This window comes from Mesoplodon mirus (genome assembly GCF_964341445.2).
Source record: "Mesoplodon mirus genome assembly, contig: HAP1_SCAFFOLD_859, whole genome shotgun sequence".
In the NCBI taxonomy this organism is placed as follows: domain Eukaryota; kingdom Metazoa; phylum Chordata; class Mammalia; order Artiodactyla; family Ziphiidae; genus Mesoplodon; species Mesoplodon mirus.
This window is the reverse complement of record NW_028295181.1, coordinates 184,852-202,594: the sequence shown is the minus strand read 5'-3', so window position 1 is coordinate 202,594 and position 17,743 is coordinate 184,852. Positions and strand designations below refer to the sequence as shown.

The window sequence follows — 17,743 nt, the reverse complement described above, 5'->3', positions numbered from 1 at the left end:
GCAGAGCCTGAACGTGAAGCTAGGATTGTCTCGATCCAAAGCCAAACCTAGAACTGGGAATTGCAAGTTGCTTGGATCCTTTGGCAGAGAACGGGGGCATGACAATCCAACAGAAGGACCAGCATGTGCAAAAGCCTGAGGAGCAGGAGAGAAGTTCACATTTGGAGAACCAGGCAAGTTCATTGAGGCCCAAATGCCAGAGGGAAAGTGGAGGAAGATGAGGCCTGGGAGCAGGTAAGAGCCTGGTAACGCCATGCTGAGAAACAAACTCAGTACTGTGGACAGCACACGTTTCTGAGGGTTTTATACAGCGGGCAGCACATAATAGCTAAGGTTTGTGAAGCATTTACGATTTGCCAAGCATCAAACTAAAGGAGCCTGCATAAATTATCTCAATGCTGACAAACAGCCCGTGAAACAGCACTATTTTATTCCTGTTTTTCAGACGAGGTACTTAACGATGTGGAGCGTTCGGTAACGTGCTCAAGGTGAGAGCCTGGCCAGGGACAGAAGCCTGGGTCTACGTGACTCCAGAGCCTGCTACGCTTTTAAGCAGCACCAGAATTAATCCCACTGCCCTGAAGCATCCATACAGGATCATACTAAAGTACCTTCTCTCTGCATCTAAAATAGACTGGTCACGTGCCGGCCTTGGGAGAAGTGAGAAGTGTCAGTCGCCCAGGCGAGGGCTGCAGCACCCTGCGGTCCCCTCTGGCCGCAGCGGGAGCCCGGGGCGGAGCAGGGAGTCCCCGAGGAAGACCAGTCAGCTCCGTCGCACTCTTCGTAACCGGGAGCCTGCCTGCCTCACGCCTCGCACACGACAGGCGCTCAGTAAATATTTACGGAAGGGAGGGAGGGGCCATGAGGTTGAAAAAGAGGGATTAAGAAGTGCCCAGCCTAGAGGACAAGGTGCAGGGTAGGAAACTCGGCATTCCTTCGCAGGGTTCGGTCTAATTCTCTGAAATTCCTTCCGCATCACGCGCCCTAGTTTGCAACTTGGGGGCGTGGTCCCCGCGAGGCCTTGCGGTGGGGGGGGGGGTACGATTGAAGCAGAGTGAGGGGGCGGGGCCCGCGAGCAGGAGGCGGGGCCGAGGGGAGAGGACCCGCGATTGGGACTTGAGGCGCCGCCGAGCCGCGAAGGGGGCGGGGCCGGATGAGGGGCGGGGCCCCACGAGGGGAGGCGGGGCCGAGGGAGCGGGCCTGTGATTGGGACTGAGGAAAGATTGTCGGGCTGGAGGGGGCGGGGCCAGATGGAGGGGCGGGTCCCGCTCGGGGCAGGGCTGAGGGGCCGGCCTGTGATTGGGCCTCGCTGGGGCCAAGGGGGCGGAGCGCCCTGAGGACGTGACGCTCCCGCGGAGGTGACGCTATGCGGTTGCGCGCCCCTTCCGGCGCGGGGAGGGCGCAGAAGATTCGGGCCGCTCGGCCACAGGCCGTCTCCAGCGCCGCGGGATGTAGCGCGGGGTCCGCGGCCCCGAGCAGAGCCCGCCGCCCGCCGTAAGTTTCCCGGGCCTCCGCGGCGAGCGGATGGGAGGGCAGGGGTCGGCCGGAGCGCGAGTCCCCCCGGGAGCCTCGGCGTGGGCCTGAGGCAGCAGCCGTGGAGCCGGCCTGCCCGGGCGTCCCGAGGGCTCCGAGGGCCCCGAGACCCCCGCCCGAAGCCGACCGCGCCTCCGGCCACTCCGCGTCGGGTGTCCACGTTCGTGGCCCCTCCCGTGCGCGCCGCGTCCCCCGCTGCCAACAGCCGTGGTGGCTGCCGTGCCTCCCCGTCGTCGGGGTGAGACGTCCGGATTTGGGCTCCGACTCGGGCCCGCCAGGCCGGAGCTGAGCCTGGTCCCAACGCCGCGCGAGGCCAGCGCGGAGGGGCTGCAGGCCTGGGTCGCGGAACCGCCTCTCTGCGGGGAGTACCCGCCTTTGGTGGCCTGAGGAGCTCCAAGGTTCCTAGACCGTGACGGTGCGCCCACCTTGATGGGGGAGAAGGGGACGTTGGTGGACGATTTGCCTTTGTTTAAGGTAGTCCCAAAAGCTGCAATGTGAGCAGAATCTAAAGTACGTTAGGGAAAAACGAAATTTCATTCCCTCATAAATCTCTCATTGATGCCATCCTATGTTTGAGATTTTTGGTCAAGCCTTCGAGTTTGAAGAAATTAGCTATGTTTTCTCCTCGGTTTCTGGTGCTACGTTGGCGAAAGGGAAACTGACAAGGCGAATTTCATTTACATAGTTTCAGGTGTCAGAGGAGCAACAGGAGGCCTACTAAGTACTTAGCTGGATTAACCATAGTTTCCCCCCAGTATGTAGAAGAAAGGCTAGAAAACACAGCAGGCACTGTATAGGCCACTGACTTAAATCAAGCGAACGCTATAATGGCTGGTTCTTTTCTGAAATGAAGTGATCGTGGGATCTGTCTCCTGCTTTTCTCTCTTAATAAAGGTTGCGTCACCGGTGATGGAGCAACTGTTGTTCCTTAGGTTTTGTAGTGTCCATACAGTAGTAGGAACTTAGGCGGGGTGGTGTCAAACAGGTTGCAGCATCAGGGTAATAGTTCCCAGCTTGCAGCCACTAAATTTCTTTATCCCAGGAGTAACTCCTGTGTTACCTTATAGTGGTTGATACTTGGGGAATCAATCTTTAAAAACTGCTGTGTTACCTGTCAGCAACCGTCTTAGGGTGGACCTCCACAAAACTATACCTAATTTCTGAGTAGAATCTGAAAGCATTCAATGCTCAGTGGCCAAGAAATTACATGATCCCCAGGGGATAAACAGAAATTTTAAGCAAACACTTGCCTGCAAGTAGGCAGGAGACTCAGACAAGGGCGCAGCCTTAACCCAGTAGGCTCCCCATTGCTAATGGATAAAGTGCACCACCGTAGGTAGGCTTTTAGGCTGTCTCCAGTTTCTTAAGTCTGGCCTCATTTTACCTTTCCAAGACCTTCCTTATGGAAGGTGGATTATTCACTGCCCTGGGGGGCTTTGTTCTTTCAAGCCTGCCTAGGTTCATAGCACTACCCTTCTGGAATGCCTTGATCGCATCTTTACCTATCAAGGTCCTTTCTTAAAATCTTCCACCATACCTTTCCTGATTATTCCAACTAAAATTGAGCTTTTCTTCTGAATTCCTCCAGCACTTCATGGCATTTAGCCTTGTAGTGGTTTTAGTAGAAAACAGAAGTTATTGCCTCCTCTTAAAAGAGGCCAGCAGCCATGCGAAGGCACTAACTGGTCTCTTTGCCTTCTCTGTAGCCACAGTGCCACGCGTGTTGTGTATAATCAGTGGTATTCGCAGATGGATAAAAGACATTTGCACTTCGTTCTCGGCCCAAAAGTTTGTTCTCTGTTTCCCGAAGAAATTTCCTTGACTCCTTTACTATAAAGCCAAACGGAGGGCTTCCCTGGTGGCGCAGTGGTTGAGAGTCCGCCTGCCAATGCAGGGGACACGGGTTCATGCCCCGGTCCGGGAAGATCCCACGTGCCAGTGGAGCGGCTGGGCCCGTGAGCCATGGCCGCTGAGCCTGCGCGTCCGGAGCCTGTGCTCCGCAACGGGAGAGGCCACAGCAGTGAGAGGCCCGCGTACCACACACACACACACACACAAAAAAAAGCCAAACGGAAAGTCTTTAACGCTCTTGCTACAGTCTCCTGTCCCATCTCCTTGTGATCATGCTGGTGAACTAAACAGTCATCTTTAAATCCAGAAGCTTTATTAATACTGGTGGGGTGTTTTCTGGCGCTGATACTCAACAAAGTTGTTACATGTTGTCCTTAATGTCCATTTATCCCTCATGGCACACACTGGACTTTGTTCCTCTCACTGTACTCAAAGTTGATTCCCTTTTCCTGCTCAGAAATGTTGGGGATGTGATTAATATTTGTAAAGTTTTAGCTATCTTGGATTGAAGAGATCCTTGAAAGTGCCCTCTAGGCAAACTGATTCCAAGTGATTGGCTTTTAGACGTGCACTTTGTTTGCTTTTGTTTCATCGGGGCTTTCACAGTATAAAGTTATCACTATAATGTGTAACTATAGTGGCCATATATGTGTAATTTACTTAAAAGCCAGGTATTAAAAACAAGGACTGGTACGAAACGCCTTCATATTCCTGTATACTTTACTTTTTTTCTTTTTGTCATGGCATTTGAAAAGCTTACCTGTCTCTGGGATCAAAAACAAACAAACAAACAAAAAAAAAACAGACCCCTTCTGTTGGGATAGATTTATCTGGAGAAGAGCTACAAAGTTACATTGTGATTTTTCACTGCAGACTCTAAGTCAGTGACACTGTGATCAAATAGGAAAGCTGAGGCTCCCTTACTGCTTGATAGTTTTCAAACATAAGCCTTTGCCTTGACTCATTCACCCCCCCAGCAGTGCTATGAAACCACCTTCCCTAAGAAAGAGAGCAGACAGAGGAGAAGATGGCTATGTTCTTTGTCTTTACTGCTAGGCTAGTCTTGCTTTAGAACAATGTGAGTCATGTGGGCGTAAGATGGAGCTTACCCATGGAACCTGTGAGGGCCCAGGGACCCCAGATTAAAAACTCCTAGAAGAAGTTTTGTGCCTTTGACTCCAGGGAAGGAGTGTGCTATAGCCTGGAAAAGTTGGGAACTGGTTCACAAAATAAATGTCTCCAAAAGTGTGAGGGAAATAAAGTCACCAGCAAATGCTGGCAATTAAGAATCAGTCCTTTCCCTATTTTGGCACCAGATAATCTTATTTATAGGAGCACAAGCACCTCCCTGCCTCCACAGCTTTATTCTCTAATGTCATAGGTTTATCCAGTTGGAAAGCTTAGTGGTAAAGATTTATCAGCTTGAATTGAAGAAATCCCATCAAAAATGCACTCAGTGGAGTCTGGCCCAATTATAAGGGCTGTATTGGGTGTGGCGAGTTTGAGGGAAAATGTGTTTCCTCTAACCTAGGTAAGGATAGGAAAGCTAGCAGAAAGCTGAAGTACATTCGGCTCTCCTGAGGTTCCCAGAGTCAGTCTTCACACTTTCGGGGCTGAGGCTGGTGGTATATAGTAGAAACGGAAACGCTTGCTTGCGGTAATTCCCAGCTGTTTGTGTGGCCCACGCTGTCAAGTGCTATTTTCAGGTCCTGGCATTCGTTATTGGCTTTTCTTTCTTGCCAGACCTCCGACCCCTCTCTCTCCCTTTCGTGTCCCTGTGTTGCTACAGTTCAGAAGACCCAGCTGGACAGTGGACTTTGCTCACTGGTGCCATGACAGCACTCGACGTAACTGAACGGAGTGTGTGGCCATCCTCGTTTAGGGGTTCTCCGTCCACTGTCCTCCTGGAGCAGCGCAGTTGTAGCCCTGGTTTTGTACATATCACACATTACCTCATGCCATTGATTACAGGCTCTTCCAAGACAGTGACTTGACTTGTTCAACTTTGTATTTGGCACAGTACCTTAACGTGCCTTAGGGTGCTGGCACTAAACATATTTGTTAAGTATTCAGTGAATGTGGTGGCTTACTCTGGGGAGAGGGACAGGAGGAAGCCCTACAAGCACGAGCCCAGAAACCCTTAGCTAGCAACAGAAGCTAATAGGTCATATGCTTCTTGCTGGAATGCCGCCTCATTCATTCATTCATTCATTTTGAAATACGTGTTCTGACCAAAATCAGGGATATGTATAAATTTGTGATCTATGTCGTGTTGTATCCCAGAACCCGAGAATATCTGTATCTATATATCTGTCTTAAGCCCTAGTGGCCACCCCTCAAATACTGGCAGCAGTATTCTGGAATAGCTGAGTATATTCCCCTTTTCAGACTTCTCCAAGGCGCCCAAAGCTATTTATGTTTTCGCCCCAGTATAAATTATTTCTTATTTAAGCTGTTTATTCAGTAGTACTTCACTTTGAGGAAATATGTTTTGTGGTCAGCTTATTGAGAAAGATTTCCCAGTGTTTCTGCTGACATGGGTTGCCTATCTCTTGAGGTTTCAGAGGCCTCCAATTTCCTGTTCTCCTTGGGCTCAGTTGTTGGCTATGACTGTGGGCTGGCGTCTCTCTTGTCAGAGCCTTGCACTTTTGGAGGAAGAGGAACTGCTTGTGTGTTGACACCGAAGACAGGTCTGCGTGCGCTGAGTTATGGGCGGCTCTGCCAGTAGCTTTCAGCTGTGCTTGCGTGTTGAGCGTAGCATGACTGTTTTGAAACTTGAGGATTGCCCTCACCTGACTGCATGTATCGCATGATAATCCCTGAGAAGGAATTGAGATCACTGTTGGGTAAACAAAGAACTGGTACAAGATGCCAAAGATGGATGTCTGGTGAACAGCCATGGGGGACGGACACGGTGCCTTGCTCGACTGCCCATAGGAAAGGTGTGGGTTGCCCGAGCTTCCGTTTCCTCCCTGTCATGCAGCTCGCCCCGTGTGCAGGTGTTGCCTGGCCCTCTTTGCACTGCCCTGTGCTTTTCGGGGCTCAGATGACCCCAGTGCAAGAAAATGTGGATATTCTGGCTCCTCCTGCTGCGAGCAGGAAACGCCTCTGTTGCGGGGCTGGAAATCTTGGGGCACTTTCCCCCTCCTTTCCATACTGCCTTCGTCTCCCTGGGGCCTGATTAAAGACTCCTTCCTTACAGGATCTGTGTGCCTGTCTCAGGTCTCTGAAAAGCTCGTTTGAGTGGGGCGTAGGTCATGAGCCATGGTTGCTGGGACAGCTTGCTGAGCCGGTTGTTTGGTGACAGAGGGCAAGGCTGGGCTGCCTCCTGCCTTCAGCCTCCCGCGTCCAGGCAAGTTATTGCTGCTGTGAGAGGCGGCCGTGAGGAAAGCTTGCTGTCCAGGTGTCGAACCCGGGCTGTGATCCTATAAGAGAAGTAGCAGACCTGGCAGAGAAACTAACCACTGGGCACCTAGCCCACAGCCGAGTTCCTTTTGTGCGCAAGGCACGCGTGTCAGCATTCGTAGGTAAGGCCCACCGAGTTCCGTCGGCAGTTAGCTCATGTCTAAGCCAGAGGCCTCGCAGCAGTCACAGCAGGTGTCGGCCTCCTGAGTCTCAGGGCCAGGACTTTGCAGGGCCGAGTAGCTCTGGGGCTGGTGGGCTAAACTCCGCTCCGTGCGCGTGGGAGGGACTTGCGGGTGGGTAGCTGTTCTTCTGTGGTGACTGTTCGGTGCAAAAAACAAATCCTTTGGAGGCAAGCAACTAGGTTTTTGGCCTTTTCTTTAAGATTAGTGAGGTTCCAAGTAAAGGGTGATAGTTAAGAGGAGAACAGAAGCACTTAACTGGCCTCTAGGACTGGAGAGGCTGTGAGTCGAGCGGCTGTGTCTTAGTCCCCGTGTAATGGCTCGTAGAAATGAGATGTAAGAGGAATAAATTGTCGACACCCTTCGTGTTTGGTGTTTGTGTTTGCTTTCAGTGTCTTCCATCACAGGGAACTCTCTGCCCCCTGGGGCCGAGAGACCCCACCCTCTCCCCAAGCTGAAGCCGCAGAGCATTGAGCTACCAGCCAGATGTCTTCTCACAAAGGACCTGTGGTGGCCCAGGGCAGTGGGGCTCCTGCCGGGAACAGGGAGGCGGACACAGTGGAGCTGGCTGAGCTGGGCCCCCTGCTAGAGGAGCAGGGCAAGCGGGGCGTCGCCAGCCCAACCAAAGTAAGTTGTCCCCCCAGGGCCCGCCTCTCCCCTTAGGCCTGTTGGCCTCCCCAAGGGACTCTCTCTATCCCAGTGCTCAACACGCTGTAGTGTAACTCTTTTTATCTGTTTTTCCCACTGTAAGCGGTTGCTTATACCCCAGTGATTAGCACAAGACCTGAAATTCTACAAGTGGCCAGTGCCTGTCTGTGGTTGAAGCAAGGAAGCAGTCAGGCAAGATTAGGCTGGGCTTCGTATAATGAACAAACAAAAACCCCTGTAGCGAGTGAAGTAAGCCAGAAAGAGAAAAACAAATACCGTATGCTAACACATATATGTGGAACCTAAAAAAAATGGTTCTGAAGAACCTAGGGGCAGGAAAGGAATAAAGATGCAGACGCAGAGAATGGACTTGAGGACACGGGGAGGGGGAAGGGTAAGCTGCGAAGAAGTGAGGGAGCGGCATGGACATATATACACCACCAAATGTAAAACAGATAGCTCGTGGGAAGCAGCCGCATAGCACAGGGAGATCAGCTCGGTGCTTTGTGAGCACCTAGAGGGGTGGGATAGGGAGGGGGGGAGGGAGAGGCAAGAGGGAGGAGATATGGGGATATTTGTTTACGTACAGCTGATTCACTTTGTTATACAGCAGAAACTAACACAACAGTGTAAAGTAGTTATACTCCAATAAAGATGTTAAAAAAAAACAAACGTGTAGCTTTGACAAGGTAGAAGGCTCTCTCATAGAAGAGTTCTGGAAGTAGCCGCTGCAGGCTGGTGTGGACGCTGCACTCCGGGCAGGCACCTGTCCTGCTCTTCCATCTCATTCTTACTGTGTCACCGAGGGGCGGGGCTCGGGGAGCAGGGCCCACCCTTCCTGAAAGCACCTGGCAGCACTTCATGCACATCGGTGTGGTCTTTTCATTGTGCCTGAGCAAAATTGCAGTAGCATTGCCACCCTGAGTGAAACCAAGGACTCCGTTACGGAGGGGCAGAGGGGTCTGCATCAGTCTGTGTTGCGAAATCTAAGAGGAAGCATCACGGGGGAAAGAGCAGCCGGGAGGAGGAGCTGCTGTCCGCGTCCACGGCCCGGAGCCCCTCCTTGGGGGGCGAGGGCTGTCGAGCTGCACACTGTGTTTCAGGCCTCCCTGCAGCACAGGAGGGCCTGCAGCTTCTTCCGCGGAACCAGTTCTGAGGCCCTGCTTCTCCTGGGAGCTGCTGTGGATGCAGAGTTTCAGTCGCCGTGGCATCCCCAGAGCCAGTGAACAGAGAACTGCACAGATTTAAATTGTTAGGGGAATCTCTGAAACTCCGTCTTTTTCATTCTTTTGAGCATTCAGTGATCTGGAAGAGAGAAATATTTGGGAAATTGGGGCAAGTTCAGAACCGCTGTCTTAGCGATAAGAGTGGGCTCTTGGGACTTACAGAGCATGTAGGCCTGGTGCGCTAGTCCCGTGTGCCTCGGGTGCCAGTCTCCATCCGTCTGTCCCCCATGTGCTGCGTTGGGCTTTCGCTGCAGCATTTATAGAGTGCTAAGCTTGTGCACTGTCATGCTGTAGGAGAAAAGGCCACAAGGCTGGTGTGTGGGAGAGCGGCTGGGCAGAGGGCAGTGAGTTGGGGTTTCTCTGGATCGCTTGCTCTGGACTAGGGGACTCCTGGGGGGGGGGTGTGTTTCGTTCCTGCAGGCCGAAGAAGAGCGGGCATGCCCAGTGCCTCAGGAAGAGGAGGAGGAGGTGCGGGTGCTGACACTGCCCCTGCAAGCCCACCATGCCATGGAGAAGATGGAGGAGTTTGTGTATAAGGTCCTGTCCTGGGTGGGGGAGGGCAGGCTCACCTGGGCTCCCCCCACCTGGCAGGCATGCACTGGGGGGAAGAGCTTTTGCTCCTGTGCGTGGGCTTGCTTTTCTTTACGGTGAAGTAAATCAAGGGGAATCTGGCTAAATTTTTACTGCCTCCTGTGTTGGCGTTGCTCAAACTCTATTCTAAAGCAGGAGTTCTTAACTGTTTTTGCTGTCAGTCCCTTTGGCAGTCATCAGGATATTAGAATGTGCTATAGTAGCATGGCACCTTTATTAATACGGTAACTGTGCACGACAAGCTATGATGCATTTTAGTAGAATTTATAATTTCTAAATGCTAACGAGTAGAAACAATATTTTGATTTCTGCGAAACTCGTGTATGAAAATATCTGTGATTTCTATTGGTGACAGAGTCACAAATTCTAATACTAGACTTGCTCATACTTACAACTGAGGGAAATGTTACATTTAGTTAGAAGTGATTGAAAATAAAAATTCTTTTTCCATCCAGATTTCCAACACTGTCCATTGTCCATACGTCCCAGGTTAAGAAGCCCCGCTCTGAAAAGTCATAGGCTCAACCCAGTGAGAACTTAGTACCTAAAGGGGGGAAAGGATGGACAGGCGGCCACCAGAGTCTCCGGGGGCAGAGGGGCGGAGGGGTAAATGTATATTTTTAAAACCATATATATAATTTCTATTTCCTTGTTTTCATTCACTCCATCTACTGAATTTTAAAACTCAAGTAGCTGAAAGGAGGTCCTGCCATATTCTCTTTAAAGACTGAGAAACACTTATCTACTTACCTAAGCATATCCAGGTGAACTCTCATGACACAAGAACAAAGCCATTCACGAGCCGTTGGTCCTGGGGCAGCCTCGCTCGTGCTGTGTCTTGGCTTCTCTGGCCCCAGGCTGGCCCCGCCGTTCCCCGGACCCCTCTGGAGCCGGGCTGACACTCTCCTTCACCCCTTATCATTGGGGAGGCTTGTGTCCTCCGGGCCCCGCTTAGAGAGTGTGTGGTTCCAGGTGTGGGAGGGGCGCTGGAGGGTCATCCCCTACGACGTGCTCCCCGACTGGCTGAAGGACAACGACTACCTGCTGCACGGCCACAGGCCGCCCATGCCCTCCTTCCGGGCCTGCTTCAGGAGCATCTTCCGCATCCACACGGAGACCGGCAACATCTGGACCCACCTGCTTGGTGAGTGGTCTGGGTGGAAAGTCAGACTTTTTGTCTCCTTAAATGCCCAGTACTTGTACAGCCTTTGTCCATGGGAAAGAAAAACAACACTGTTGTGACCGTTTGACAGCTGGCGTCGTGCCTTTCGACTACCAGTGAGCTTGCTGGGCCCTTCATCGCTGGTCTGTACGGCGGGGGTGGGAGGCCTAGAAGCGGGAGGAGACGACGTCCTCTGTGGTCAGCACCGTCCCCGGTGCAGGCAGCTCCCCCCACTTCATGGTCCCCGCGGTAGGAACAAAACGCCAGCATTTCCGAGGATGCTCTTCCTGTCTGGGTTTGTGCGACGGGTGCCGTTTTCTCCGGAAGCTGTCGACCGCGGTGCCCACAGCTCAACCTGTGGCTTTAGTGCTGGTTTCAATCATCGCACGTTCCCCTTTTCCCCTTTTCCTCTCCGTCCTGTAGGTTTTGTGCTGTTTCTCTTTCTGGGAATCCTGACCATGCTCAGACCAAACATGTACTTCATGGCGCCCCTCCAGGAGAAGGTGGTGTTCGGGATGTTCTTCCTGGGCGCGGTGCTCTGCCTAAGCTTCTCCTGGCTCTTTCACACCGTCTACTGTCACTCAGAGAAGGTCTCTCGGACCTTTTCCAAGTGAGTGAGAAGAGCGTCGGTAGGGGACGCCCGTGCACTGTTCGCACCTTGCGATCCAGGTGCCGGCGGGGTCCCGGGAACTCCAGCAACTCCGGAAGATTCCCTGATGTGCCAGAGGAAGGGCTTTCTGTTCTGTGGGTATAAGAGGGTCAGGAAGCTTTTCTCTTAAATCCTTCACGAAAAGTTTCACTGCAGCCTCCTCAACAGATGGAGCCCAGTTGTGGGTATATTTTCTCCCTGTGCAGTGCTGCCCTTTGTGAAATTTGGGGTCCCAGTGGGCTGCTCTCGGACCGAGTACCCAGTCCTGTCCTAGCTTCCTGGTGGCCCAAGCCGTTCAGGACGTGGCAAAGTTTCTGTGCTCCGTCCTGCTAGAGCTCTGACCCACCAGTCCAGTAAAGCTTATCTTTGCTGCCCACATATTGCTGGAAGCCCCAGATGTCCATCCTCTAAGGCTCTCCTTATTCCCCAGTTCTGAGCCTGGAGTTCTGTTTGTTTGCTCGTTTTTTTTGGTGGTGGTGGTGGTGGTTTTGGAGGTGATGGTGAGTTATTTTGTTTTTCTCAGTAACACCAGTAACAAGAATACGTTTTTATCTTTAAGAAGTCGACTAAAACAGAACAGTACACCTTAATAATACTCCCAATTGAAGGGTTTTGTTTTTAGAACTCAACCTATCAGAACTGGGGAATACTCAGAGCCCTTCCTGCGTGGAAGCTGGAGACTGGCTGGACTGTGATGGAATTCCTGAATTTAAGTGTCCGTGAGGGGGATGTAGCTGTTCACGACCAGGGGAAAGGGATACAGTTCAGACTTTTCCACTGCAAAATAGAAGTGCTCGACCTCATGGGATTTTGATTCAGGATATAGGACAGATCGAGTGGGAAGTGAGGGGCTGGGGGCGGTCACCTCTGAGAGCCGCTGGAGAACAGAGAGAACTGGCTAACCAAGCCCTAGGAGCTCTTCACTTGTCCCCCTGCTCCGCTCATCCTGTGGCTCTTTTCAGGCTGGACTACTCAGGGATCGCCCTGCTCATCATGGGGAGCTTCGTGCCCTGGCTCTATTACTCCTTCTACTGCTCCCCGCAGCCACGGCTCATCTACCTCTCCAGCGTCTGTGTCCTGGGCATCTCTGCCATCATTGTGGCCCAGTGGGACCGGTTTGCCACTCCTAAGCACCGGCAGACAAGAGCAGGTGGGTCGGAAGACAGAGCGTAAACCTCATAGGTATTTGGACCTTGAGCCCAAGGGGGTCAACCCTGGGCCCCCACTCAGACCCTGATCGGTGTTTAGAACTTTCAAAACAGCGTGCATCTTCAAAGCTCGGTTCTCCCCCAGGTTTCATACTATTTCAGTAAAATGTTAATAGGACGGATAATTACCAGCCTGGTCAATGAGCTACAGGTGTAGACATGACTGCTCTTACGTTTGGTTTGAGGAAGTTAAATAATGTACAAAGCAGTCATTTTAGTGACCTGAGGGTCACTGAGCTCAGTCCTGAGCTCAAACCAAGGGGCTGAAATTAAACCACCCCAAGTTATTTTACTAAGGGAATGGAAGGCTTGGCTTGGTAAATAAAATACCCTGGGCATAAACACTGTTAGCAAGTAACACGATAGCTGTGAGCGTAAACATCTTCCTCTTGTCCCATCCAGACTCAAGCTTTATTACTCGCAGCAACACGTCGATTAGCGCTAGTCTTCGGTCCCTTTAGACTGAACATCTGCTGTGTTTTAACCTTCATTTAAACTAATTAAGTATTCATCAAGTGCCGACCACGTGCCAGACTGATGCTTTACCAAGGCCGTCTGCAGAAACGGAGAGGCGGTCCCTGCCCTGCGGTTGCGTGTAGGGCGGTGGTGTTGAGCCGGCACCCGTTCTGTCCGTCCGTTTACTTACTTTGTGTCCAGTGGCCACTGACGACTTCCAGTCTGGGTCTGTCTGTCTCCTCAGGAGGTCAGGGTCCTGATCTTAATGGGAAACCTGTCTTGCTCCTCCCTGGCTGGCAAAGCACCTGAGGCCTCACCATGTCGGTGCTGTACCCAAGGCAGCCATCAGGAAGTTCTGACCTACACGGTCGCCTAGGCTGCTTCACGGATAGTGAAGAATGTGAGACGTTTGTTCTTGGCGCTCCTTAGGAGGGAGTAGCTATATGAGCATCTACACAGCCTTCTTCCCATTCTGAATGCTAAAGAAATGTTTGCTGAGTGTTCTCCATCTTGCGCTAAATTTCCAATAAACATGTACTGTTCACCAGAAGGTAGCTCATCAGCGTGAGATAGCAGGGCCTTCCAAGCGGTACTGTTTCCATGCCTGACGCTCTGCGTCCGCTTTGTTAAGGGGTGTTCCTGGGGCTTGGCTTGAGCGGCGTCGTGCCCACCATGCACTTTACCATCGCGGAGGGCTTTGTCAAGGCCACCACGGTGGGCCAGATGGGCTGGTTCTTCCTCATGGCCGTGATGTACATCACCGGAGCCGGCCTTTACGCCGCGCGGATTCCTGAGCGCTTCTTCCCTGGAAAATTCGACATATGGGTAAGAAACGACACTTCAGCGGGGCCTGTGGTGGTGAGACCGGCCCACAGGTAGAGCTCGGAGTCCGAGGCAGTGAGAGACATGGGTCAGGTAGTGTCTGGGGGTGCACTCGAGTTCCTACGTGCATGTCCGTGCATGTAGGTGGGAGAATGGCGGGGAGGGCAGTGACCAGTAGTAACATTGTGGCGTATCCCTGACAGGGCTTAACAATTTTTTTTCTCCAAGAAATCTATCACTTTTATGGTGTAAAAAATTTTAGGGAGGAACGAGGAGAGGCGAGTGCCTTCTCTACTTCCTCCAGCCTTCCATGCCGTCCCCCTGAGGCCCCTCTCTTGTGTCCCTGCAGTTCCAGTCTCATCAGATCTTCCACGTCCTGGTGGTGGCAGCCGCCTTCGTCCACTTCTACGGGGTCTCCAACCTTCAGGAGTTCCGATACGGCCTGGAAGGGGGCTGTACTGACGACTCCCTCCTCTGAGCCGCCCCGCAAGGGCACAGCAGGAACTTCCCAAGTGCTTTTAAAATAACTTCTTTGCTGAAGTGAGAGGAAGAGTCTGAGTTGTCTTGTTTCTAGAAGAAACCTCTTAGAGAATTCAGAACCAACCGAGCTTCAGCCCACTTCACACTCACCGGGCAATAAACTCTCCGTTCCCTCGCTGAGAGCAGTGGGGATGGGCAGACGTGGCCGCGCCCCCCTCGGTAAGGCAACTACTGTCCCCTCACAGAGACGGGGCTTTGAAGCTCATGTTGAGATTTTACCCCTCCTCCCACCATTCTGGGGAAAAATGGACTGGGACTTTTCAGAAATTCTGTTTCTGGAAGAAACTGTCCCTCCCTCACCCCCATCTTGACTTTGTAACCTGGCTTATAACAGGCCATCCGTTTTTGTAGCACACTTTTGAAAAACAGTTATAACCTCGTCCATCTTTCTAGGGCCTGGACTTGCTCACACAGCAGGAAGAGCAAAGCCACCAACTTTTACACAGCCGGCTAATCATGGAAGTGTGTCCAGGCTTCAAATAACTTGAGTTTTAATGTTTTCTTGGCAGAGTAATGTAAAATTAAAGTGGGGAAAGATATTTAATATTTAATACTAAGCTTTAAAAAGAAACCTGCTATCATCGCTATGTATCTTGATGCAAAGACTATGATGATAATAAAAGAGTACAGAAGACACTTGGCACTCAAAGATTTAACATGTGTGGTCTCAGCTATTTGCACATAAGTCCAGAGGATTAAGACCAGTAAAATCATTTGAGATTCTGCCGAGGCACAAATCTGAATCGTAGGTATTGACAGGCTGGCATGTGCGGGCCAGCAAATGAGCCTACCTGAACTCCTACCACCTGCTGCTCCAGACCGCTCTACGTGTCTCCACTTAGCGCACAGACATCTCCTGGAGAAGCGGGTGTGCTGCAGTGTTCAGTAATTAGAAGATAGGTACCTGCCTTGTGAGCGTCAAAGGCCTACCACATGATATGAATACTCTAGACTTTAGTTCTTTTAAAACTGCCCTGATTAAGGTTGTCTCGTCAAGAGGTTATTCCATGCCTTTTTGTGCCTTTGCAAATTGTCCTAAGCCTGACGAGTTCTGTTCATTGGATGCAAAAGGCCTGCAGTAGTCACTTCTGAGCTAGTGTAGGCATTGGATGGGAATCTTTTTTTTTTTTTTTTTTTTTTAATTTCTGGCTACGCCAGGTCTTAGTTGCAGCACGAGGGATCTTCGTTGCAGCACGCAGACTTCTTAGTTGCAGCATGTGGACTCTTAGTTGCGGCATGTATGCGGGATCTAGTTCCCTGACTAGGGATCGAACCCGGGCCCCCTGCATTGAGAGCACGGAGTCTTACCCACTGGACCACCAGGGAAGTCCCCAGATGGGAATCAAGATTCTTGAGTTACAGAGTTGGGTTCACTTTAAGGGTCAAGTCTGTACAACTAGGAGAACAAGTGATCCTTTTAAAAAATAATCCAACTAGGCCAACAAATCTCTCCCTCCGGTGGTAATCAGGGAAATGTAAATTAAAACCAAACTGATAAACCATTTTACTCCTACCAGACTGGCACAAATTAAAAGTCCTAAGACTGTTGGTGTGGATGTGAAGCAGCCCAGATGCTGCTGGAGGAACCGTAGGACCACTTTGGACATGGTGGAGTATACATGTTACAACATTCAAACATTACATGAAACAATACAATGTGACATGCATCTGATATCTGTCCTAGGTTACTTCATTTAAAAAATGCTGGTTCTGGGGCTTCCCTGGTGGCACAGTGGTTGAGAATCCGCCTGCCAACGCAGGGGACACGGGTTCGAGCCCTGGTCTGGGAAGATCCCACATGCCGCAGAGCAACTAAGCCTGTGTGCCACAACTACTGAGCCTGCGCTCTAGAGCCCGCGAGCCACAACTACTGAAGCCCGGGCACCTAGAGCCCGTGCTCCGCAACAAGAGAGGCCACCGCAGTGAGAAGCCTGTGCACCACAATGAAGAGTGGCCCCCACTCGCCACAACTAAAGAAAGCCTGTGCACAGCGACACAGCCAAAAATAAATTTTTTTAAAATGCTGGTTCTGACCCACTAAGTTGTTTCATAACTCATCAATGGGTCACAAATCACTTTCTGAAAAACATTACCCTTGAGAAACTTAGCTTGTACTAACAGATTCATTGTAGCTTTGCCTAGTAGCAACATACTGCAGACAAGCCAACCGTCCAGAACTTTGAGTGGAAAAATAAATCTTGGTTTATTCTTACGATGAAACACTATAGCAGTGAGAGCTAGTTACAGTGATGACAACATGGTTGAATCTCAAGATTCGGAGGAGGGAGTGGGGCTACTTGGAGTAATATATCTGGTGTGATTGCACTGATGTACTGTTCAGAAATGTGCAAAGTTAATGATAGCTTAAGGGTATAAACATGGTAAATACTTTAAAAAAGGAAATGTTAATTCAGAAAAATGGTTACCTCTGAAGGGGAAAGGACAGGGTAACATACCGGATATTTCTAAAGTAAAGCTTATATTTATTAAATTGGAGGTGCATGCCTGGGTGTTCTTTATACTGTGATCACTTTTTTTTGCATATATAATAAGTATATCTGTTTAATGCAAAACATTTTTTAAGTTTAAAAAAGTACTTAGGGGGCTTCCCTGGTGGCGCAGTGGTTGGGAGTCCGCCTGCCGATGCAGGGGACACGGGTTCGTGCCCCGGTCTGGGAGGGTCCCGCATGCCGCGGAGCGGCTGGGCCCGTGAGCCATGGCTGCTGAGCCTGTGCGTCCGGAGCCTGTGCTCCGCAACGGGAGAGGCCACAGCAGTGAGAGGCCCGCGTACCACACACACACAAAAAAAGTACTTAGGGAGTTGATAACAGAAGTCTCAAACTGCTGACCTGCGGGCTGCAAACATTCACAAACGTGACCTGTTTGGAAACAATCAACCTCGGCCCAATAGCGGCTGTGTCTTTACAGAGGGCTGCACTCTCAGGTTCATCCTCGGCCCTACCCAGCAGTGTGGTCACCTGCCTAGTCCCCGGAGGCATCTGAGTTTGCAAACACTAGTATAGAAAGAACTGGAAGGAAACGGAACACATCTGCTCCAACTCCATCCATGTTGTACTTGAGGAAATATGAGACCCACAGCAATTGGTGAGACCCCACGTGTATGTGCTTCATCATCTTCCAGTAGACAGGACCAGGGAAAGAGTCTGAGCGAGACATCTTCTTTGATGTCTTGAGCATCTTCTTTGTACTTTTCATGTTATTTTATGTCTTTATTTTTAACCCTGTTAAGTAGGTGGTGGTATCCCATTCCACAGATGAAGAAATTAAGGCCCCAAAAGACCAAAACTTTTTCACAAGATGACAGGATTGCAGTATCTGAATCCAGATCATTCTGACTTAAACCCCAGGTTCTAAAGCCTCAGATCATTTAAAAATCCTGATTTCACTATCCCTTACCTTTACCAAAACTGCTGACTAGCAGCAGGTGAATATTACCTTTTTCTCTAACTGCA

General features: G+C 50.9%; 1 protein-coding gene across 1 annotated transcript; it reads left to right on the top strand.

Moving 5' to 3' along the window:
* Positions 1–1,381: 1,381 nt before the first annotated feature.
* LOC309797675 (adiponectin receptor protein 1) lies at positions 1,382–14,926 on the top strand. Its single transcript, XM_082646124.1, has 8 exons — positions 1,382–1,494; positions 7,361–7,595; positions 9,263–9,379; positions 10,406–10,577; positions 11,019–11,205; positions 12,207–12,394; positions 13,540–13,733; positions 14,080–14,926. Exons 2-8 carry the CDS (start codon positions 7,455–7,457, stop codon positions 14,206–14,208), a joined length of 1,128 nt encoding a protein of 375 aa, XP_082502250.1. The 5' UTR covers positions 1,382–1,494; positions 7,361–7,454; the 3' UTR covers positions 14,209–14,926.
* Positions 14,927–17,743: the final 2,817 nt, after the last annotated feature.